The sequence below is a fragment of the Paroedura picta genome, chromosome 8 (genome assembly GCF_049243985.1).
Source record: "Paroedura picta isolate Pp20150507F chromosome 8, Ppicta_v3.0, whole genome shotgun sequence".
NCBI classification, from domain to species: domain Eukaryota; kingdom Metazoa; phylum Chordata; class Lepidosauria; order Squamata; family Gekkonidae; genus Paroedura; species Paroedura picta.
Genome location: NC_135376.1, coordinates 70,202,880 through 70,228,578, shown reverse-complemented (window position 1 = coordinate 70,228,578; position 25,699 = coordinate 70,202,880). Strand labels below are relative to the sequence as shown.

The 25,699-nt window shown below is 41.1% G+C and overlaps 1 protein-coding gene across 6 annotated transcripts in view; it reads right to left on the bottom strand.

Annotated features, from left to right (window-relative positions):
* Positions 1-25,699, bottom strand: part of PLCE1 (phospholipase C epsilon 1) — a 160,546-nt gene that overhangs the window by 122,183 nt on the left and 12,664 nt on the right. For 5 of the 6 annotated variants that reach the window (XM_077350294.1, XM_077350298.1, XM_077350299.1 and 2 more), the window contains exon 2: positions 10,413-11,868. In XM_077350294.1, the coding sequence (XP_077206409.1) occupies positions 10,413-11,348 (936 nt within the window). In that variant the 5' untranslated portion in view covers positions 11,349-11,868. Of the gene's footprint in view, positions 1-10,412; positions 11,869-19,235; positions 19,365-25,699 lie in introns of those variants that run through there. The other variant, XM_077350297.1, reaches the window with a different exon arrangement.

Sequence of the window (25,699 nt, the reverse complement as noted above, 5' to 3'; positions counted from 1 at the left end):
CCAGCCATTTTTCTTTGGGGGAGATTTTTAAAATTATTTTAATGAAAAGTTTTTTCTGCTAACAACATTCTTCTGTGCACCACTATCAACATCCACTCTGTACTTCAAAATGCAATTCATTGTTGTTTGCTCATTGGAAAAAAAGGTGGTTTTCTTCCTCTTTCTTGGATTCCCTGAGTCACAATCATGTGGACATTTCCTCTGGAGTTATGCTCATGTTGGCACTCTTGGAACAGTTTTCGGCACCACGATAGAGCCAAGAACATGTCAAATGAGCACTGCTTTTAACTCCTGGTATGAATTTTAAGCACAGAAACTACGGCGAACTACAAAATATAACAGTTCAGACTACTCAGTTTGAAGCATTATCCCACCCAGTCATCATTCTAGAATTATGCGTGAAAGCACTGGTGTTTTCAGATCTTCAAATTATTGAGGTCATTGAAAATAATTTGATTATATGCTCTATAAGAAAACTTATTTTTAAAAGAACCTGGAAAAGAAATACAGAAACTTAATAGTCAAAACATGAGTATTTTCCAAACAACAGTCCAGAAGACCAACTGTGTCTTCTCCAATGTAAAAATCATACCCTGCCCCAATAGGAAAACATATACCTTGCAAGCATATAAGAAAAAAGGTGAGCTTTAAAAGTACAAAAGCAGGTAAGTTTCTACAAAATACAACGCAACTCACATTCAGCACTTTTAAATCACAGCCAGTTATATATATATTAGATATATATTTTAGATTGCCCACTGAAATCAACATTAAAGTGCTCCAGAATATGCCAATATATTCACTAACAACAACTCTTCCTCATCTTCTTTCCCAACATCTCCTTTATATTTGAGACACACTTATGGCTTTTTGAGGTCATCTGGACCCAAAGGAAGGAGGCTCCTGAGAGATTCCATCAGGAGTTAAACAGCTTCCTTCCCACCGTCAACCTAAGCACAGATCAGCCCACATAGCAGGCTAACTTTCTGAGCAGCTACATCATAGTTATAAGCAGCATCTTACAGCAAGAACCTAATGAGCTCCACGTGTCTGCAAATTCTTGACTACTATCCAAGGCAGGGGTAGTCAAATCTGTGGTCCTCCAGATGTTCGTGGACTACAATTCCCATGAGCTCCTGCCAGCATTTGCTGGCAGGGGCTCATGGCAATTGTAGTCCATGAACATCTGGAGGACCACAGGTTGACTACCCCTGATCCAGAGTATACTGCATGACCCACTGTCTACAGTCAGTTCTTACAATGCAGTTGCATTTCTTCAAACACAGAAAATGACTTGCACTAAAGGATTTCTTCCAACTACTGTTCTAATTGCAAGCCACCGTGTCTTGTCACCATTTTATAGCTTCCAGCTATGCCAGCATATCAATGGTCTACAGCCCACCCCAGACAATGGCATTTCTCTTACAGATATCAGATGGTACTACATAAGCAGACGCTGCACAGATGTCTCCTCTGCTCCCCCATGAGTGATGAGAAAAAGCAATATGTAAAATAAATATCTGGAAGAGAAAGTGGCATGGTATAGCCTATGTGCGTGCACCTGCATGCGTGTGCTGACTGGCGCACTGCCACCAGCACTGTCCCTCATCCCTCCCCCGCACCACAGTGCTGGCTGCTTTGGGCTCTGCAGAGGAAGGCAATAGCAAACCATAGCTGTTCGGTGCTTTGTTCTTGCATTATCATAGTTTAGCAAAAATGCATCACTATTCCCTCCTTCCTCACAAAACAAGGTAATTCAAGATAATTCAAGCAAAAGAGAGAAACACAGAAAGTGGTGTCCTAGTATTTTCTGCAAACTCAATTAACTTTCTGGGTTGCTCTAGTTCATCAATGGAATCCAGTCTCTTGAATTTTGTCCTGGTAGGCAAACCGGATTGTAGGGCCACTTTGAGGGCAGATGAAAAGTTGGTTACCAGCAAGTTTTATTGCCATAAACACCAATCTCTATTTGCACCCTTTTGCCTGCAGGTTGGTTCCTGGTATTGCCCGGGTAGAAAGATTGGATTTTGGACCTTCCAGCCACTGATCACCAAGCTGATCACCAAGTGCCACTCAGTGTAAAATAAAGCTGAATAAACTTTATCAAAGTATGGGCCATCAAATTACCCAATCAGATAAATAAAAACTTGTGGGAAGGCTGAAGGGAAATATTTTTATCATGTAGAGAACATAATGTATTTACAATGGTGTCAGAACTCACATGGACAGGACATCACGACCACAACCCAGAACTGCATGACTAATTCTACTTGCCCAGACAAGCCATTCATTAAGCCACACGTACTTGGATGTATAAGGCAGCATACCAAGCAACTATTCATAGAAAAGAGTGAAATGATCATTAGGTTCAAAGGCATCTTTCAAGTGGCCTAAAGGTTGACATGGGATCTAGAACCTATAATGGTATTGTTTAAATAATGAGCAACAAACATAACTAGTTTCAGTGATCTAAGACCGACCATTTTGTGTTCACAAGTAATCCAGCAAGGTTGTCCAACTGGGAGGAACTCAGAAGTTGAGCTGCACAATAAAATAATGTAAAACTTGTTGATTATTTCTTATAGTGTATAGAGAGTCAGTTTGGTGTAGTGGTTAAGAGTGTGTACTTCTAATCTGGCATGCCGGGTTCTATTCTGCGCTCCCCCACATGCAACCAGCTGCGTGATCTTGGGCTCGCCACGGCGCTGATAAAACTGTTCTGACCAAGCAGTGATATCAGGGCTCTCTCAGCCTCACCCACCCCACAGGGTGTCTGTTGTGGGGAGAGGAATGGGAAGGCGACTGTAAGCCGCTTTGAGCCTCCTTCGGGTAGGGAAAAGCGGCATATAAGAACCAACTCTTCTTCTTCTTCTAGTGCACAATTAAGAACTTCATAAAAACTATACAGAACTAACAGCACATAAGACCAAACGTGTTTTGACCCTACTGGGTCTTCCTCAGTGGTCAGAACTGTGATAATACACTCTCTATATAAAGAGTTTAATAATGATATTTTAAAGTGTAGCTGAGTGGTTGAATGGGATCTGTAAATTATGGCTCCAACCAATATATGTAAATTTTATCCTTTTTGGAGACCACCTCCTATGATACATGCCTAGGGTCACCACTCTTTGCTATTATATAATTCTGTGCTGAGAGTATCTCATGTGCGTCAGAAAAAAAGCTGTTTTACATATATCATTTCACCTAGGGTCAAAATGCGTTTGGTCTTATGTGCTGTTAGTTCTGTATAGTTTTTATGACATTTTTATTGTTTTTAATTGTGCACTATAATAAGTAATCAACAAGTTTTACATTGTTTTATTGTACAGTTCGACTCATGTATTCCTACCTGTTAAGGTTGGATTGTGTTCCTTTTTTGGTTTTGCAAGGTTGCCCAATTGGACCACAGTGCCAGGAGAGGGCGTCAACCTTTCCCCCACTCTGTTTTCCTAAGTCGGAATGCCATAGGGGGCACTCTTTCAGTCTGCTGCAGGGCTGTATGGGTGGTGTTCTGTGAACCTGCAGCCTCACACTGCACCAACAAATAATATCTTAGTGGTATATATTTTTCCCTGTACCCGCCTCCTATACACTTCCAATCGAGTGGCATAGTCAGTGGTAATCACTACAATGCTCGGCTTATAAATATTCCAAAGCAGAACTTTAAACTTATAGATGATACAAGTGGGAACCCACAGGGACATGTGGGAGGCATCTCATTTCCTCCCTCCCCAGCTCTTTCCTCTTTCCCTTTCCTGAAAACCCCATACCCTCTCACCTTTTCCTGTTTCATTCCAGGTGTGGCCTGGGGATCTCCTAAAATCAAAACGGATCTCACAACTACACAGATCAATTCCCCACTAGAGTTGCTAGCTCTAGACTGGGAATTTCCTAGAGATTTGGGGGGGAGGTTTAGGGACGGAAGTGTCCTCAGTGGGGTAAAATGCCATAGAGGTCACCTTCCAAGGCAGCCCTGTTCTCCAAGGGAACCAAGCTCTGTGGTCTGGAGATTAGTGTAATTCCTGTTGGCTGGCAACTACAGTATCCCTGGAGGAAATGGCCACTTTGGAGGGTAGAGTCTATGGTATTAAACCCCTCTGAGGGCCCTCCCCTTCTTAAACCTCACCCTTTCTCAGGCTCTAGTCCCCAAATATCTAGGAATCTTCTCACCTGTAGTTGACAACTCTATCTCCTGGTTCCTTCTCCCCTTTCCATGCCTCATTTTTTCCTGCCTGCCTTTTAACTACCTCCAAATTTAGCTGTATTTATTTATTTCATTTATATACCCACTTTTCTCACAGTAGGGACCAAAGGAGCTCACTTTATTCCCCTTTCCTCCTTATTAATCCACATAACAAACCTGTGAGGAAGTTTGGGCTGAAAGTATGTGACTGGTCAAAAACCACCTACTGAGCTTCCATAGCAAGATGGGGATCGAACCTGGGTGTAGACTGCAGGGAGCTTTTATTCCAATCCCAGGTCTATTCAGTCCCTGCCGTCTACACAGAATGCAATTTCCATTTGGATTTGGGGTGATTTAAATTTTCCTTCTGCAGCAAGAAGGATTGATCCGGAGTGACCCTACCTTTATTGTGCGATATCTTAGAGTGCTTTTAGCCCTCAATATTTTTCAAATCCGGATTGGAAAAGCAAGCTCCATGGTAGAGAACCTCTGATAGGCTACACCTGCTCATGTGACAAGCTTGCCTTAAAGGAGAAGCCCCTAATTTCTCTCAACTTCTGACGGTCCTGGATTTTTTCTCCCTTCTCTGCCTTTTTCGATCCTCTCCCCCCCCCTCTTCAAGAAAAGAAAGAAAGAGGCTTGCCTCCCCCCCCCCTTTCTGAACTACCCTAACCACGTGTAGAACACTTTCCTGTTTCAATGGGGGGGGGGGGGGAGAGGAAGACCAGAGTTCAAATCGATCTGAATTCAACAGGATTGACAATGGAATAAAGAAAGTAAGTGCAGACTCTGCCCTGGTCTCCCAGACACTACTCGAAAGCGCTTACTGCCAAACTGCACTGGCGTTCATCAGGTGGCTTCTGTTGAACCTGGAAATCTCCCAAAAATACTACGGATATCTCTCCTCCTGAAGTAAATAGCTGCTTTGGAGGTGGACTCGATGGCATTATATCAGGCTGAGGTCTCTCTCCCCTCAAAACTTTCCCTCTGCAGAATCCCCCCACAAGATTTCCAGGAATTGCCCTACTTGGAACTGACAACCTAATCAGGCCTGGTCCCCCTGGAGCCCTCCCTCAAAATGCACCTGGAAAGGATGGTGCCCTCTTCCCCTGGCTTTTTACTCTTAGAAACCCAGCCTGGAAAACTACTTGCCTAGCAATAGCTACTGAGAGGATCGGTTGCTTAAAGCTACAGGTGCTCCTTTTATCACTGTCAGGTTTTTCAAATGCAAAAGATGGATATCATCACTGGAAAGAGCCAGTCTGGAAGTACCTTACTTAAAGTGTACAGCCATAGTTTTTGGGGGCAACCCAAATATATGCATTGGCCAGCCAGGTCATCCTTGCTGGAACATGGGCTCTGAACAGCTGTCAAGATCTGGGATGGTACAGTGGGAAGGGGGGTGGACTAGGATCTGGGAGACCCTTCTTGAAATCCCCATTCTGTCATGAAAACTGCTGGGTGACCTTAGGCAGCCACTCTCTTTCAGCCCAAACCTACTTCACAGGGTTGTTGCGACAATAAGTTGAGGAAGGGAGAATAAACTTGAGGAAGGGAGAATGATGGGACCCCACGCTGAACTCCTTTCCTGGATGGATTGCCAAGATTTTAAAAAGTGTACTTAGCAAAACAAATAAAATGGGAGATCCCACCTTCAAGCATACTCAAGAACAAGAAAGAACCAAACTGACACCAATGTTGAGATTTTCTGATGCATGTCCTGCCTCCAGGTACTGTAGTCCTCGCATAAGCAATGAAGAATCTGAAAAATAGGGTGTAGCATTCTGCTATGCAATAAGCTAAAGAACAAATCAGAAAGTTGAATTCTTTTAACGGCTACATCAAAGATGCACTGAAACTACTTTTCAGACATAGGCAATCATTATGGGTTCCCTCTCCCTGCTAAACCTTGATATGAAGGAATATAGGACTGTGTTAAATGTATTCTCTACTTGGTTATATTCCATTTGTGCCCCCCCCCCTTTCCCTGCCCTGTAAAGTGATAAAGTGATGGGTCTGCATTTGGAAAGCCAGTCCAAGCTGCAGTCCATATTACTTATGGAGTTGACCCAGCTCAGGAAGCACCAGTTCAGCAAAAATCTTCAAAGTCTATATTTTAAATCCCACTACAACTCAGTACAAGCAGAATTATGCAAATCCTATCTAGTTTCTTTGTACAGTTATTTTACAGCCTGCATTTACAGCTGCTTTGCATGAAGAAATAATGATGGTATCCTATTTGCAAACTCAAAAAATCAGTTTGCTACTAGGGATGTGGCACAACCAGAACTTAAAACAAGAACTGCTGGCTTTTCCGAAGAACAAGATTTGTTGCTGCACCACCACCACAGGAGAAATGTAAGCAAGAAATCAGGAGTGCCAAAACATGCCCAAACTAGTGGCAAGGTTTGAAGTTTTTTGGTGCAATTCAATTACTGAAGTACAATGCTCTGTGATCTCACTCTTTATGATATGTAGTTCTGGCTATGATTGGTGGGTATTTCCCCTGATGTCAAGGAGATTCTCCCTGGAGAAGGGAAGAATTAAACATTTGGTAGCATGCATGCACATCAGCAGAAGACAGGAGATTTTACAGTAGCCTGCATTCTGGCAATGACTCCACCATTTTGTTTGCTTCCTTTCCAGCATCAAAGGAAGGGGCTCTTCTTTTGTTTGGCTGAACTCTGGATAAAACAACAATCAAGGAGTAAGAGGAAGGGGGTGTGAGCCAGATTATATCAACTCCATCATGGCTGTCTGGACACAATCCACATCTTAGAACTCACCAAATGACACCCTGCAGGTCACTAGAACTTTTCCTTAGAGAAAAAGAAAAATTCTTCAGGACATAAGTCCCAATCATGTCTATACTATGCACCAAATTAAACCTACCCATTTGGGGCAAGAGGCAATAAATTGATTAAATTTCCATAGGCATTCATGAAGCCCGGCAAAATGTATATAATTTCTCTCTAAATTAGCAAGCCTCAAAATCTCTCTCTCTCTCTTTTTAAGAAAGGGTGGATAACACTTGACAATCATTGTACCTGGGCAGTCACTACTTGGGAATATGTTCACCTAAAAGAAATCAAATAACGACAGCATTACAATAGATAGATCACAGAACTTATAAAAACAAAGCACTACCCATATTCTCATTCAGTCACAGCCAAAACAAAGGACCTAAAAGGGGCCGCACATGCAAAGTGTCGTCTCTATGGTCCACGTATACCCATTGGAGGCTGTCAGGAAAAGTAGGAAGATTTTCAGCTCATCATCAGGATTTTAGAATGAGCTGCCAGCAGAAATGTGGGAAGTGTCACCTCAAGAGATTCTTAGGGAAAATGCAACTCTTTAAAGTGGCCTTTGCAAACCCATCTGCTAAAGTGCTGATGGTCTGATAATTTGTTTGTGTCGGTTTCAACGTTTTAAGGTAGTGTTTGTAAATACGGAAACTGCTTTTGACTGGGTAACAGAAAGTTAGAGTCCAACAGCACCTTTAAGATCAACCAAGTTTTATTCAAGGTATACGTTTTCTGCACATGCACACTTCTTCAGATACAATGAAACAAAATGTCCTCAACCATTACATATAGAGAACTTTGAACTTTCTGAAACAACATATCCAGTTTTTTCGAGTCAAAGGTAGGGAAAATGACCAACAAGAATGATAGCTGATAAACCACTGTAGTATAAAGAGCAGGTTGTCCCTAGTTGATCCTGGACCCCAAAGTAAAACAAGATCTATCATATTCCTCCCCTCTAGTTTTATACAGTTGCAAGAAAGTCAAAGCTATTCAAATACCACATGGTAAAAACCTATCAATTTCACATTCAATTTGTCACAATGTGGGAAGATGAGTGACCATGTGACAGGCAGTTACATTGGATGCAGAATATCTTGGCCACTCACGCAAGGCACTTTGGAACAAAACGTTCTTGCCTCCACGTCCTGCTGTGGCACACCAATCTCCCCTGAAATGCTGCTCACAGGGGACAGGACGATGGCAAATTGAGGATCTGCAGCAGAACAAAAGCACTGGTAGAAATTATTCCACCTCCGCTGGTAGCAGATAATTTCATCAGGATCTAACCCATGGTCTCCACACACAAAAATGCACATGAGGGAGTGCTAATGCTCTAAGGCAGGGGTAGTCAACCTGTGGTCCTCCAGATGTCCATGGACTACAATTCCCATGAGCCCCGCTCATGGGAATTGTAGTCCATGGACATCTGGAGGACCACAGGTTGACTACCCCTGCTCTAAGGGAAGAGCAATGTGATGAGCTCAGAAGAGACGGACAGTGCCATCAAATTTGTTACACTCTTCTAAGCCTGTTGACTTCAACGGATTTAGAAGGGGGGAACTCTGCTTAAATAGCCACTAGTGATGTAATCAAACAAAGTTTGAGTCCAGTGGCACCTTTAAGACCAACAAGGTTTAATTCTGGCAATCAAAATTTGTTCTATTGCCTCCAACCACCATGGCTACCCACCTGAATCTACTACTGATGTAGGAATCCTGACACATGACATACTTAAAAGTCAGACTTACCTTTCTTTTAATATCCTTCATACTCTTGAATTACTAATATATTCACAGTTTCAAATGAGTAGCATTGCCTGTTTATGTGCTGCTTTTGTAATAACACAGTCAGCTAAAATTATCACAAGGCCAGACAGCTAGCCAGTAGGCATTGTTGGTGCATGGCCAGAATATAAGGGATTTTGAGCAACACAGACATCATTTAAACATGCAGTCCTAAAAAAGCAGGTGTAGAAGCATCTTTAGGAGAAAACTTTGCCAAATGTACACAAATCACAACAAGTTGCCTAAGCAAAACAAGGCCTTCCCACACCTCAATCACAATTGCCAAAGCCACATATTTGCAAAATATTAAAAAATTAATTTGGAGAACTCAACAAAGCTTTGAGTACGTATGCCCCATGCTAGCCACAATTGAATTATGAAATGAGCAGAAGTAAATTCACCTGTCTCTAAACTTATCAGCAAACCAGGTATTTTTATATGTCCTGTATCTGTGCTATAAGTCCAAATAAAAACAGTACAGAATAACAAATAGGCCAGGCAAAAAAGTTTCAGGAATCAGGTAGAAATGGGGAAGATGGTCACAGCCATGGAATCATAGACTCCTAGAGTTGGAAGGGAACCCCCAGGGTCATCTAGTCCAACCCCCTGCAGAATGCAGGAAATTCACAACTACCTGCCCACCCACAGTGACCAGTTCCCATGGCCAGATGATTACACCCCCCAAAAAAAAAAAACACACAGAATGCCTGGCCAGTTTGGCCTGAAAGAAATTCTCTTCCTGATCCCAAAGTGGTGATTGGCATTTCCTGAGCAAGAAAGGGCCACAAGAAAGGGCCCGCCTACTCACAATCTGCCTAAATTCACAGAAGTCCAGGGAACACGATCAAAGGAGAAACTGAACAGAGGAAAAGGACCTGCATCATAAAGAGCTGTTTCATACAGAATGCCTTTCCTTGGAAATGACCTCCGCATTCGTAACACACATACATTGCTTGCTGACAGACACAGCAAATGCCTATTCTGTCGCAAGTATACAACAGTGGCCTTTCAGTCCACGTTATACACAACAAAAGTGTTTGTGGAGTCACAATTCATGAACAACAGCATATCCCCCCCCCCAAACTAAGACTATCTCAATGCATAAGCAGCCTTAAAAGCAGCAATGGTGCAGCAAAAGCATGGGATCCAGTGAAATGTGCAGGAAAAGCTTTCGTGGCCATCTATTTAGAGATGGAGAAGCCCATCCGAGATGCGGCTTCTGCAAGGTAATCAGGCTAGTATTTTCAGTGAAAACATTCACACACAAAAATGCATGCCGTCACACAGGAAACACTATATAAGAGTATTTTAACCATGAGTACACAGAGATAACTGTTGCACAAAGCCGCTATTCATTCTTTAATTGGGTGTATATATTTTCTTGCTGTACTTTACAAAGCAACAGTGAATGTGAGCAAACAAAAATTAAGTACTAGGGACACGTTGCTTTTGTTTTACAAGTTCTGCTGAATGTGAATAGTATTTCACTTATTTTAAATTGACTGACTATAAATCCAGACACACTCTCTCTGAAGACATAAATTAAATATAAATGTTTAGCTTGGAATGACAAAGATCTTATGAATCTGCTGCCCTTTATAATTTGGTATTTTTAAAAAGAAAAGAAAAACTTACCCCATGTCTCATTGACTGTAGAAGGTAGCAGCTTAACCCTTGGCTTATCAAAACTTTAAATCTTGTTAGATGCTCTGATGTAATCCTGGAGTGCCTTATATCCCAGTTGACTCTCCTCTGATCGACCCAATTCCAAGCAATCTCTCCTATGTGCCCAGATGGTAAGGTCCTAACTATCGCTCTTGTTCCAGTATAGACAGATTTCTTCACCTCCTTATCATTTTTGCAAAATCTTCTGACTAATAAGGTGGAGCGTTCTTTCTTACTCGGATAAAAATCCTCCTCTTCGTAGCTTTCGTTGAGGTTTTCACAATGGCTCAGAAAGGGCTTTGAAAGCATTCTTCCAGTAACATTAGAACTTGACAAGGTACGACCTGAGCATGCCACATTCAGTTTTTGACTTGTCCTTTCCAAACACAAATAGTTCTCCCTTGAAGTGACACAGGGACTGCACAACGGTTGTCCAGTTTTATTCCCACAGGTAGTTGGTAATTCTGTCAAGTTACAGGGGCAGGTTGCAGAGTCATTTCTGAAATCGTTACCAACCTTTACTGACTGTAAGCAGCCACCCCAAATGAAGGTGTTATGCAAAGCACAGAATGTTTTCGAAATATCATTTTTGTCTTTAACGTAATTTAAACCAGCATTTTCAGGTTCACTTTCGTTTACTGAGGAATGGCTTCTTAGTGAATTCAGCTCGACTTGAGATCCATCCATTTTTAACTGAATTTCAGCACACATAGCTCTTTCCAGGGAAGGGATTCCAGTTTCTAAACATTTGCCTTTCTTTGCTAAAGAATTACATGATTGATACAAGTAACTGTGAATATTATTGCTCTTGTAGCTTTTCTGGATAATATCATAATTTATGCTTAGAAGCTCCACGGAAGCAGGAGCACAAGTACCTCTATTCCAGGGACTTTTGCTATCAGTCATTTCTTCTTCATGTGTCAAAAATGAAAATACTGAATATTATTCCCTAGAGGGGTTTTCTTCAGCATTTGCAGGAGAGCTATGCGCAGTCTCGTTTCTTTGTCTTTTCATTTGGTGCTTTATTGCTCTGCCATTTCTGGGCAATGGGTATCCGTGCCAGAGACCAGCTGCTAATAATGATGTTTCTTCAGAACACATCTTGACATATAAGATTCAGATCTTGGCCCTTTTTTTTCCTTCAGGAGTTTATACCATGGAATTCAATGGGGGGGGGGGAATACCCAACTATATTATCAGCACAGACACACAGCTGTTGTTGACAGTCTCCAACACTTTCTCAGCCGTAAACCAGCATAAAAACTAACACTTGTACGGCGTTTGCTTCGAAGAGTACATCATTCAGAAGGTATTTTTTCCCCATAGGTAAACATTTGAATCATAGTTTATATCTTGCTGTGTCTCTTCCTCTGCATCTTAGGAAAGCATTTTGCAGAAGCCATGCTGTATCCAGTTAATTGGCTGCCTGTAAGGTAAAGGAGAAAACCAGATTTAACACACAAGACGTATATTAGACACGAAACAGCGTAAGTCCCCATACAGCAGTGGGGGACAACCGCCACAACACTTGTTCCTCATGTTGTGGTGTCTCCCAACCATAAAATTATGCAAGTGTTCTTTCACAGAAAGTAAACCGAAACTGACCAATGGCGTGAAGATCCATTCATGACTGTATATAAATTGTTTTTCCCCCGAGTTTCTCAGTTCAGTTCTGCCTCTTGTCCCACCATGCCGATCTCGCTATTTTCCACTGCTCCAGACAGACGAACCCTCCATCTCGAACTACCCCGCAAGGCTGTTGTGTGGCGCCTGCAGGAGGAGTGGCAACAGTGGCAGCACCCCTCCCCAGCCAAGCTGCTCGTCCCGCTGCGACCCCTGTAAAAGGGTCATTCAACTCCCAAAGGGGTCCCCACCCCCAGGTTGAGAACGACTGCCTTACAGGCTTATGAGAGCAACATCAAAGGATACCCTGAAATAGGACAGCTGAAGTTTTCTGACCAAGTATCTTTTAAGAGATTCAGACTAAGTGTAACACAGAACACTTTCCTCAGAGTAAACTCAATGGTAAGGTGTGGGTAGGCCTGTTTAGGATTGCTCACAGACAGAGACTCATTAGGCACTCAATGCTTTACCTCAGCCTCAAACTAATCACATTCCTATATTGTAGCTATCTGGTTAATCAAATGTCTTTCTACGCCTTTCTCGGCTAAGTGCCAAGGGGAAAAGGTGGTCATTCTACCTTTTGAATATTTACAATTGATGGTAGCCACCGTCTTCCCAGCTTCTCAGAAGCCCAAAGGTGCAACCTGATACTAGCTCCACCCAGCAACCCATCCAAAATTTTATATCTGGAACAAACAAGAGGCTTTTCTTTCTTGTCTATTTTATAGTTGCAGAATAATAGCCATTGATTAAATAGGTCCAAGTGATATCAGTCTAAAAACACCACTAACCTACAGTGCACAGGGGGGAAATGAAAGGCGATATGTAATGCAAGCACTGATTTCATTATTGCTGCCACCACTCTGGTTGATAGATATTGAAATAGAGTGTTTTTTTTAATGCTCATAAAATGTAATATAATCCACACACCAGCACAGCATAACAAAATTGAGAGGAAACAGATTCAGCATGGATGAATCAAGTTACACCAGAGGTCGGACAACAGATGATAGGGACAGTATGAAAGTGAAACATTTTGTGTTCATAATCACTAAATGTTATAATTCACAGAATAAATATTTTGAATAATATCTGTAGTAGTTTAACGGTAAATAACATTTACTAATCTAGTGAACAAATGAAAATATTCCACGATACCACTACTAAAATAAAATTTCATTAGTATATTTGGATTCAACATGCAGACCATTTCCACATGAGGAATCTGCCCCTAGACAGGTTTTGAATGTTGGCAGCTTTAAGAGCCCCCTCCCCATGACGTTGCCTGCATCCCGAGGCTGTCAAGGAGCTGGGTCGAGTTTTGGCCGTTTTTAACTTGCGATGAGGGAAATTGCCAAAACTGGATTAACAACCCTGAATTGTGTGTCCCATTGGTGAGCAACCAGGGGCAAGCCCGTATGGAGGGAGAAAGGCACAATAGTCTCTGTAGTGTTGTCCCGCCCTCGCACTCCCCTCCCCTCTCCATTTCCTGCTCCAAGTAATTTATTTTAATGGCACAGTCCGCGTTGGAGCACAACCGCAAAGATACATTGTCAAAGGTAAAATAAAATCTACTTTAAAGTGTCCATGATCTTTTGGGGATCAAGCAAGCAAACAGCCCCTTTCCTGTTTTCTGGAGGTGGGGAATGAGCTGGGAAATGGGGGTGATCAAGCATCCTTCTCCTGATCATACAGGGGTCTGAGCATCTTGTTTTTACACAACCATTTACACAAAATGTCTTTTTGCACTTCAGTTACTGTGTCCAGCCTTCTCACAACTCAGGCAGGCAAAAACAGCTCCGTTTCTGTTTTCTGGAGGTGGTAAATGAGATGGGAAAGGGGGGGGGGCGAGTGATCGAACATCCTTCTCTCGATCATACAGGGGTCTGAGCACTTTGCGTTTAAGCCAACCATTTACACAAAATTACTTTTTTGGCTCCAGGAACCACGTTCAACATCTCAGAAATCCACCCAGGCAGAAATAAAGTCCAAAAGAACACGAATCCCCACCCTCCCAAAAAGGGGGGATTCTGTATCATTCTGGTGATTCTCCATAGCAATGCGGCAGTATTAGTTTTTATTAAAAATGCATCTTTATTGTGGCATTACCGCATAGCAACACAGAAGTGTCTTTAAAATAATTAATTTCCGGGCGGGGGGAAAAAGTTTCAGTCCACAAGAGAACTGCTGTGCTGTGAATGGTGGCTTATTGTGGTTGACAAGCCAAGGAGTGGAGGGAGAAGTTCGTTTTGCTTTCCCTTGCAGCTTTGTCAGGAGGCAAAAAGCAAGGATGGTACACGGGAGACATGAGGAGGGCTGCAAATGCAAGGATTACCATCCCGCATTTGCAAGCAGGAATCTACTTGCGTTTTACCTCTCTGTGCAGAAGTGGTCACAGATAAGTATGAATACAAGCACACACACACACTTTTATCTAGGAACAAAACATTTTGGCAAGTACACATTGCAATCGCTATGAGGAAAGAGGAAAAACAGGAAGAGTGCTGGAGTAAAGGGTAAGCAACAGTAAGCTGTTCTGAAACTCCTTCAAGCAGTAAAAAAAACAGGGTACCACCCCCCCCCCAAAAAAAAAACAGCTCTTCTTCAAAACTACAGCTGGTGCTAGACTAAAAGTGCTGTGGGCTGATGCTGGAACATGATGCAATAATTCCCTATATCACATTATGCAAGTGTTATCTCTGGGAAAGACAGACTGAACTATGACTTGCTAGAACGTGTCGCCCAAGATACAGAATTTGTCAAGAAGTTCTCCGTGTATCAGTGTATAATACAATACATTTGGGCTACCTGCTGAAAGTAAAGCTGGTCCTCTACAGACAATTGAAGCCTTTCCGAAACATGGGAAATCTTCTGTGTAGAATCATCCCTACTTACTTTAGGGAAACACTATCTGCATTTGTATAGGAAAAAGCAGGTATTCCCAGGTAGAGCATAGTGTATGATCATCTCAAAAGTATGGGGAATGCATGGGAAATCACTGCCATTAGATAGGACTTCCCAATGCAAGTATGCATTCAAGAAACACCTGTTGTAGCTGACCTTGGATATGACAAAGTCCCCTACAACGCCTCCTCATTTGTTATGCACCTAGAACTAGATGTGATGGCAGCTGGCCTATATCTTTAAAAGTGGGCTGATGACCAGCAACTTCAAACCACTTGGGAGCAATTTCAAAGGGAAAAAGCAACAGGTGGGAAGAAGTACAAAATGTTTCCTATGCCTTCACCTGCCACCATCCGCCCAGGTCATTTTTCATCTAATTAGGCTTATTTCTGGTCTCAGAAATATGCTAGGAAGAAGAAAAAAAACAACAAAGGAAGCATTTTGGCATGCTGTTTTTACTTCTGCTATTTTGCTGGTTTAAAAGGTTACTTGTTGTATTGATTTTATTCTTGACTGCTTAGTGATTTTGAACGAAGGATTCTTTACTGCAATTTCATTTTTAATTTTACTGTTAGCCACACTGGAAATCATATTTTTGTTGTTTTGAAGGGTAGGGTATGTTTAAATCAATCAATGAGCAATTGAAAAGCTAAGCAAGAGATCAAATTTAGTCAGCCAAGGATTGATAATTAAAATGTACTAAGTCTAAAAGTGGGATATTTTTACACTTAAACACATTGAAGAAAGCCTTGCTTTAGGATGTTAATATCAGCACTGCCCATCAATTTTTACAGTACAGACAATGTAAAGCAGAAGAGAACTCAAATCCCTAAAATAGAATTGGAGAAAGAACGTGCAGCTGGCTCATGTTGTGGTGGAATGATATGCTATAAACTCTAGACCAATGCATGGTAAGGGAGAGAGTAGAGTATTGGATGTCAGAGGTCTATTGATAGAGTTGAAGGATTATTTGCAAGGCAGATCACTGAAGTGGGAAGCACTTAGTCTTAACTCGAGCTATGAATGAGCATCAAAACTCATTATGCTTAGTGATTTTCACTGTTATTAAAAGGCCATGCTGTCATGCTACTGAAGACCTCCCCTCACAACAAATACTAATTAATAGACAGTAAAGCTGCAATCTCCACTTGTTTTATTTATTTTTAAAATGCTTTTACCTCACCTTCCTCCCATTAGGCTTACAGTAACTTACACCAACAACAAAGCATTAATAAAAATCTGTCACCTACAACACATTTGAGTCCTTTTCCCCAGGCTAGAATACACTCTCTGACCTGGAAACAGCAGCTGCAGAGTGCTAGACAGAAGAATTTATGGAGCCGATTTATTACACACGGAAGTGCAGGGCCCTGGCACTGGTTTTACTTGGCCCTGGCTGGAATACCACCTCTCCCCAAGCAGCCGGGGAAATACAGAAGCATAACACTTCAATGTTACATTAAATTATTTCAAGACAAGCCAAATTAGGCTACTGTACATTTGGCCAGGGGAAAAAAAGCACTGTAAGTTCATAGTGGCATTGAAACAGACTGTGGCTCAGATAACGAGAGACAAAATATCAATCAATAAGACTAAAGGGCAGTTTTCACTGATGTGCCGTCTCTACTGGATAACGTAGCTTGCAGTATGGATGGTCTGTTTACCAACTGTAAGCCACAACCTGAGGGGCTCAAGTATGAATTTTCAAGTAACAATGCCATTCAGTGAAAAGAGAACGGGTCTGTAGCTGGAATCTGTAGACATCTGTGAATAAATAAAAATTGTCTCCCAGACCCCAGAAGAACAGAATACCCTGATCTGGGGATACAGCAGAGGGCAGAATTGGCCACACAGGGGCGGTCAAACTGTGGTTTTCCAGATTCTATGGACTACAATTACCACAATGGCAGGAGCTCATGATACTTGTAATCCATGGACATCAGGAAAGCTACAGTTTAGCCACCCCTGCTCTAGAATCAGAGATGAAGGTAGATACTTCTTGGAAAAGCTGCATCTAAAATGATTCCGAAAGGAAAAAATTATTCCAAAGGGCAGATGTTACTGAATACTCTGTATTTAGGCAAGAAACATCTTATTAGTTTGGTTAAGACAGATCTTTTTTGGTCATCCCACACCCACCTGCAAGTTAGCAGGAAGCTGCTAAACTTGTTTGCCTAAATCTTCAGTGAAACTAGGGCAATGTGAACTTGGTCAGAGAGAAAAAGAGATACTAGGTCAAAGTAAAGGCCAAAACAACAGCAATATATACCATTTGTTTGGACAGCTTTCTAGTTTTCCAGAACTCGCAGTCCGGCTGGATATTAAAGCAGGGGAGGGTTTTATAAAGCAAGGGAAAATTTTATATAAAATTATGCATATATGGTACTTAAATTTTATATAAAAAGGGAGAATTGCTTACCTAAATATACCCCATCTTTTAGGCAACTCAAAGTACTTTCACTGGTTTTGTTAAGTACCATGGAAGCCACACAGAATGCATAAAACTGACATGTAACATTATTGTAACCACAGAAGTACACCAGGAGGAAACCTTGAACTGAAACTGGCAAACAGTAAAAGCCTAAATGAACTAGAAAACGAAACAGCTTGTCCTAAAGAGGCTGAATACCAACCAGCACTTTGAAGCATGGCGAGCCAGGATGGCTAATACATTCTATTCCTTCACCCTAGCCCACAGAGTTTTTAAGAGACTATGAATAGGTTAGTGCAAGATGGCTGTCCCAAACCTACAATGGGAGTGATGGACTGACATGTAGGCTCTAGCGCTTTTCGGTCCTCGTGCAGCTCTGTGTCAGAAGGTCCCTGGGTCTTTTCCTGGGCAGCCACAGCCACTAGCTCAACAGTCCTGCCTGCTGGAGCATCACTGATGCTTGCAAAGGAAGAGGGTAGGTCAGGAATATGCCCTCCTCATCTGTTTTCTGGCACACATGGGAATGCACTCTTGATGTAGAGGTAGGCAAGAGCTGAGAGTGGTGGCCTCAGATGGTACATATTTTAGAAGGTGGACTCCAAATCAGATACTCAAGACTAGTTGGAGCAACACCTAGCAGATTTTTCTTTGCCACCCAGCAAGCCTTTAGATTTTGATCTTGTACAAGAGAGCATTCCACACATTCATTTGACCATTGAGCAAGACCCTTCGCGGTTGAAACGTGTTTGGTCCATTCTGTCATGTGCAGTCAGATATATGTTGTTACTATGTTTTTAATAATTGAATCAGTGCACTTTGTTTAATAAATATTTATAAAGATTTTTTAATATTGTTGTTACAGCTCAACCTTTGGGTTCCTGACTTTCCGTTCATGTTGGGTTTCGGCTTCCTTTTTTGGTTTTGCATTGCTGTGTCCTCAGTCAAACCAGGGCGCTTAGGATTTTCAGCAACCTCATTAATACCACAACAAGGTGCCTGCCTGTAGCTGTACACAATGAGAGGGAATCTTGCAATGGGTCTCAATCACCACTTCCAATCCATCTGAATGTGTTGCCCTGATTTTTCCTTCAGCCTAGCAGTTTGTTGGTGAATGAGGTAATGTGACCACTATAAAGAAACTGCAAAATCCCTCAGAAAATTGCGCACAAGGAAATCACTGGATGTCTTCATCAGACAGGATATTTAATAAAGAAAAGTTCCAGGCCATGGTAGAGAGGCCTCAGGTCTTCAAATTGCAGTATTAAAATGGAATACAGACTGTGTTGTAGTCTTAGAACAATCCTGTGTATGTCGACTCAGAAGTAAGACCCAAGATGTCCAGTAGGACTTACTCCCAGAGAAGCATGCCCAGAATTGCAGCCCTATTAGATCAGATGTTGATAGGTGCAGAATTGTGTTTAAGTTGCACAAATAAAAGTGGGGAAGATGAAGGGGTGACAGCAAGAGAAACCTAACATTAGCCCTTAGTATTTTTAAAAAAACAACAGTTAATGAAGCTTCTCTCCAGCACTAAAAGAAACACACAGGACTCTTGTAAAGCAAGAGGAAAGTGTGGTAGCCCTTCATAATAACAACATTAATCCTTGTCTACCTAGGGAAACATTTAATTAAACTGCCAAACAGAGGGATGCTGTAACTGGAAGAAAACTGACCACTAACTAGGACTTTACTAATTGAGGTTGTTTGCCGTCCAACCAATTTGGGTTCCACCGATACTTTTACACACTACAATGGCTTAATTTAATTTCCAGCTCTATTCATTTACTTCATTTCTATCCTGCCTTGCTCCCCAGTGGGAACCCGGAACAGCTTACCTCATTCTCTTCTCCTCTATTTTATTGTCAGCCCTGTGAGAAGGGTTAGGCTGAGTATGTCCTTCCGCCACCATTGAGGATTTGAACCTTGGCCTCCTGGCTCCTAGCCTGACATATTACACCACGATAAGGACTGTTAATACTGAAGAGAATGTGATTAACTCCTGCTTTCTTGTATTCAGAGAGGGAGGGTGCCAATTTGCCTCTCTCACTTCCTTATCCCAGCAGCAAAGTTATCAACAGCCTGGAGGGAGAAACGTCCCAACTGCTTTAATAGAGGCTTGAAGTGAGGAAATGGGATTGAAGCTTTTCATGGCATGGAAGTAACTGACATCAGCTGGTAAATAACAGCCCACTGATCCTACATTAAGAGTACAAACAGGAATGTTCTTTCATTCAGATTGTGGGCTAGCCAACAGCCTCTGCTACAAACTGAAAACCAGTTTTGTACCCAGCACTATCTAATCAAATGAAGTCTGCAACTTAATTTATTGCAATTTAGGAATACAAGCTATAGATTTGGGACTTTCCCACTAGACTCTGGGTTTGTTCTCTTTTTCGCTTCCCGTTTAGTCCCTGAATCCAAAACCTGATGAAGAGCTCCAGAGAACTGGAAAAGTTATATTCTCTTTTGTGATATCTGGTATTTAAGCTATAAACAGAGAGGAATTTCTAACTCCCCCCAAAAGTAAGGAAAACTTCTCCATATGCTTAGTCAAGATTAATAATAGTTTCAGATATTGTGGTATTATTGGTAATACTCTTTGAAATGTCACAAATAATATTTGGTCAAATAAATAAGAATTGTGCTTGCTTTAGCTTTCCAAGTTACGTCAGTCTCTGGGACAAAGCCCACCCGAACATGTGAGTCATCCAAGCTGCAAAGTCATTTGAGAGATCTGTTACATTCTACCAAGAAAACAGTTGAGTTAAAACAGGAAATAAAGTGTTTGGACTTCATAGCATGATTTTTGATAGCCATTCCTAAATGTTTTCAGAATTGTTGTTGTGCACTTGCTACAGAAAACCACATAAGCAGACAACTGTGTAAAATTTGGTAATCTAATCCTGTCAACAAGAACAAACTTCCTTGTGAAAAGTGAAAAGATTCAGAGAAGTTATCTGTAGACATCAAAGTACATATCTGTCCCATTACTGAAATTAAAACGGTCTATAGAAAATAAATCTGCAGTAGTCTCCATTTAGTGCAGAATTTAATTGCCAAGGAAAATTTCAAGCTCAAGAAGGGTGTCCCTTTTTAAATTGAATATTTATTTTCAATTCTATGCACCCAGCTGGCAGAAACAGAGGCCTAAAAGATAACCCTGTGAGACCATTCTTAGGAGAACATGAATCTGATACACAGAAGTCAACCTAGGTTTGACACAGTATAGTTGGCATGAGAGTGCCGTAACAATCACAGCTCCCCAACAAGAATTCAGTACTCTATCAACCATGTAGAAGATCCAGTCCCATTCTGAATGCCACTACATTAGTAGAAGCAATGACAGCAAGATGGAGAATCACTGCTGGTTTGGATATAACTTGGGGTTTGGTATGCCAAGCCACTAAAAACAAAAAAGTGTGTTATTTTACTGCAGACTAGACGACTAAATGGAAGAATTTCATTCCTAGCCTTCATTATGTTTTATGGCAAACCTGAATTTGAAAGAGCCAACTATGTCTCAATTTTGAGCTTGTACATAATCTCCAAGTGTTCTGTCCTAGACAGGGGGATTGAAACTATTTTATAGTCATACTTGGCATTTAAAAAAAATCAACAACTGCATTTTAAACTTCTACAGGTCTTTAATTATACAATACTAATTTCTTCAAAAATAAACATCAGCTCATCAGCTCTGGACCTGTATCTTCATCATTTTAATGACCTTCACTCAATACAGTTTTATCTACTTTTGATAGACTTTCTACAAGTGACACTAAGAATCAATGCAATCAGTTCTGCATTACATTAACATGATATAAAAAGTAAAGACTTGCAATTGTTTGTTCTATTTATAATGCAGGGAATGCAAATAACTGCTTTCAAGTATCATTTGTGGGAACTGCCTTGGTACAGGGAACAAAAATATGCCTGCAGGACCACCAACTGAATCTGAGGTCCAAGTCCTTATCTTTGAAGTCACTTTATACAAGCCCAGGAGACACAGAAGAAAAATAAGCAACTGCTCATATTTGCTAAAAAAAAAAAAAATCTTCTTTGTATACTGGGAAACCACCTGCATGGAAATGTATGTGAGGAACAGGAATGATTGTGATAAAAACAAAAACCCCAGATAAGGAGATAAGCAACAGGTGAACTCTTTTGGAAGGACTTTGGATTCCCAAACAAAACAAGATATTTTATTGCTCTCAGAAGTTAAATAGGATCAGCCCTAGTTAGTACTTGGAAGGAAGTCCGTGGTTGCTACACTGAAGCAGGCAATGACAAACCGCCATGGACTGTCTCTTTCTTTGAAAACCGTCTGGGGTCACCGTAAGCCAGCTACGACGTGATAGCAACTGCCTCAGAAAAACTGTGCATTTATGCAGTACTATCACCTTACCTCTAATTCCATAATGTTACTCTCTTTTATGGATTAAATTGTATTGCTTCTTTTCTATATATGCCAATAAAGGCATTGAATTTGAAATGTTAGTGTATGGCTTTCTCAGGCTTTCTCATCCAGCACTTCGTGAAACCCTGGGGTTTCTTGACTACCTTGGAAGGGCTTCCCAAATGAGGAGTTAATTAATTTTTATATATTTTTAATGTTGTTAAACATTTATCAGATAATCTGACTATATTTGGTCATGTCAACCTGCCTCCCCCTCCCAAAACAGCCAGTGATGGGCCTGGAGGGGGTGGGAAGAGGAGGGGCCCTCTGTGGGCGTGTACACAGTTCACTTACCAACTATATTCTGCACGGTCATGCCACTTCTGATGTTTCTCAAAGCCTGAAGAATGTTTCAGGTGTTTCATAACAGTAAAAATGTATAGAGATGTGATGATGACTGTAACAATTATGGCTGATCCATAGCAGAGAGTGGATGGTTGTAATTACTAAGAGTAAGCATGGCTTTCTCAAGACTAACCTTATCTCTCTTTTTTTGACAAAGTTAGTACCTTGCTAGATCAGGGGAATGTTGTGGACATAGTTTACCTTGATTTCAGTAAGGCTTTTGATACATGAAATTCTTATTGACAAGTTGGTAAAATGCGGTGTGGATCCTATTACTGTTAGGTGGATTGAGAACTGGTTGACAGATCGCACCCAATGGGTGCTTGTAAATGGTTCATCACCTTCTTGGAGAGTAGTGACGAGTGCTCAGGGATCTGCCTGGGCCCTGTCTTCTTCAACATATTCATAAATGATTTGGAAGAAGGAATAGAGGGGGTGCTTATTCAATTTGTAGATGACGCTAAACTGGGAGGGGTGGCAAACACACCAAATGACAGAATCAAAACACAGGGTGAACTTGACAGGCTAGAAAACTGGGCTAAAATGAATAAAATTAATTTCAATTGTGATAAATGTAAAGTTCTTCATTTAGGAATGAAAAATCAAATGAATCACTTTGGGATGGGTAAAACTTGTCTTGGCAGTAGTATGTGTGAAAAGGATTTAGGGGTCTTAGTAGACCATACACTGAACATGAGTCAGCAGTGTGACTCAGTGGTTAAAAAGGCAAATGGAATTTTGGGCTGTATTAAAAGATGTATAGAGTCCAGAACACATGAGGTGATGTTACCACTTTACTTCGCTCTGGTAAGACCTCACTTGGGAGTACTGTGTTCAGTTTTGGGCACTGCAACTGAAGATGTACAGATATTGAAGCATGTCAAGAGGAGGGTTATGAAGATAGAGGGATTTGGAGAGCAAGTTGTATGAGGAAAGGTTGAGGGAGCTTGATCTGTTTAGCCTGGAGAGAAGATGACTAAGAGATGATATGATATCTGTCTTTAAATACTTGAAGAGCTGTCATATGGAAGATGGAGCAAAGTTGTTTTTTGGCCAAACATCCGGAATTTTTGGCCAAACATCCGGAAGAAGTTCCTGACAATTAGAGCAGTTCCTCAGTGGCACAGGCTTCCTCAGAAGGTGGTGAGTTCTCCTTCTTTGCAAGTTTTTAAGCAAAGGCTAGATAGCTATCTGACACAAATGCTGATTTTATGAACCTAGGGAGAGTGTGAGTGGGTGGGCAGGAAGGGATATATCAGTGTTTATCTCTTGTGGCCCATCCTTGCATATCCAGGGAATTGCTAATTGTCACTGTGGGATGGTAGGTGAATTTCCTCTAGGCCAGGCTGGATTCTGAAGAATTTTGGTGGAGGGATCATTTGGAGTCACTGTAGGTGGGCAGGTAGTTGTGAGTTCCTGCATTGTGCAAGGTGTTGGACCAGATGACCCTAGAGGTCCCTTCCAAATCTATGACTATGTAGTCATAACAAGATAAATACATAATTCCATTTCTTGTCAAAAGCATACATTGCAGAAAATCCATAGCACTTGTCATATTTTAACAAATGCAAACCTTTCTTAGGAGACAGTAAAAAAACAGAATTCCAGAAAACAGAATAAGAACCTTTGAGCTGTTTATTCATAAAATGGCTTTCAAATCCAAGCTTTATTAGCTTAACTAAGTTTATACTGCATGCCAGTAAAGGAGTGAAAGTGCAAACTTGGTCACCTGATTGAGACAGCACTCATTTTCTTTTATGCTGTTTCACAATAATTGCACAATGCCACTGATCAATCATTTTCCAAGATTAGTTCATGTATAATACAAATGACTGCAATTTACCTTATTTGTTAACTTAATCATACTTAGCCCATGTTATTTCTGCCAGGTATAAGCACTTGAGTCCAAGCATTAGCCAGGAAACCACAGGTAACTTGCCAATTTGTGAGCCGGTTAATGTATTTAGAACCTAAAACAGCCTTTTAGTCTCACATCAGCTTTCTTACAGCTGTCTGTCATTCTGAACCAAAACTGAATCAAAAGGTAGTAGGGATGTCAACATTCAAGAAGTTGAGCCCTTTAGAAGAGAAGAAGAAGAAGAAGAAGAGTTGGTTCTTATATACCGATTTGCCCTACCCAAAGGAAGGCTTACAGTCGCCTTCCCATTCCTCTCCCCACAACAGACACCCTGTGAGGTAGGTGAGGCTGAGAGAGCCCTGATATTACTGTTCGGTCAGAACAGCTTTATCAGTGCCGTGGTGAGCCCAAGGTCACCCAGAAGCTTGCATGTGGGGGAGTGCAGAATCGAACCCGGCATGCCAGATTAGAAGTCTGCACTCCTAACCACTACACCAAACTGGCTCTTTAGAACAATGAATGGTAGTGCTTAGTTGCTGAATTGTAAGTGGTATCTTTCCAATGAAAATAAATAGAGCTCAATCTCTTGAAAGTTCTGTTTTTTATAACTATTATGAATACAATATATTTGCTATTAAAACAGAAAGTCATTTGGCAACTTAATGAAGATGTTGGTTTTTCAAACATGTGACTATGAATTCCCACCAACCAACAGGATTGACTTCATAAACAGATTTTTTTTCTTCCCAATTTAGAAGCAGGTGCAGAGAAAGACAAGAATCAGAAAGTATATCATCAAACTCCATCCAACAGAATAATTAGATCAAGTTCCTCACTGGAATGCAAAGTCAGGAAGACATAAGGGACTTTCTACTCTATATTGACTGTTTCCCTACACTGTAAACTTATAGCCAAGCAGAACATTATTTAAATGCCATCTGTTGGTGCCCTGTACTGGTAAGGAGGAGGATTCTATGAACTAAGCCAATAAAATGCTGCCCTGTAAAACGACTCTAAAAATGACTTTCACTTCAAGACACATTCTTGCTGTTCACAGGAACACAGATGAAAAGAAAAACTCTGGGACCAAAGGTCCCACATCAGAGCACCACTACTTGCTGAGACAACTAATCAGCCCCTACAACATAAGCAAGGTCACATGCAATTAGAGAATTTCATCTCTTTTTTTAATGCTATTCTTTAGACTTGTGCAGCACAACTCGTACAATTAAAACATTCTATCCAAATAAGTGCTTTAAAATACTATTCCCATATGACCTTATCTTGCTGCTGGAATAGTTCATATTTTCAAAGTCAAAATACATTGCTGAATACCAGCAACCCAGTTAAAAAGCACATAGCTTTAAGCTGCTTCAGCACTACGGCCGTCAATCCAAAATGCTATTCCTTGGAATGCGAGATTCAGATATTTTGCCTCAAAACAATGTATATTGGGCAGAGGATATCAGATTTTTCAAGGCATTACAGACAAAATAGTTAGGAAAATGCAATTCAGCCAGCATTCCCCGCACAGAAAACCCCAATGTCATAGTGAGGGACTGTATACAAACTGAATGAATAAATAAATAAATAGAGCCACTGCTATTGTTACTGAATAAATATCATGAGCATTTGTTGTGATG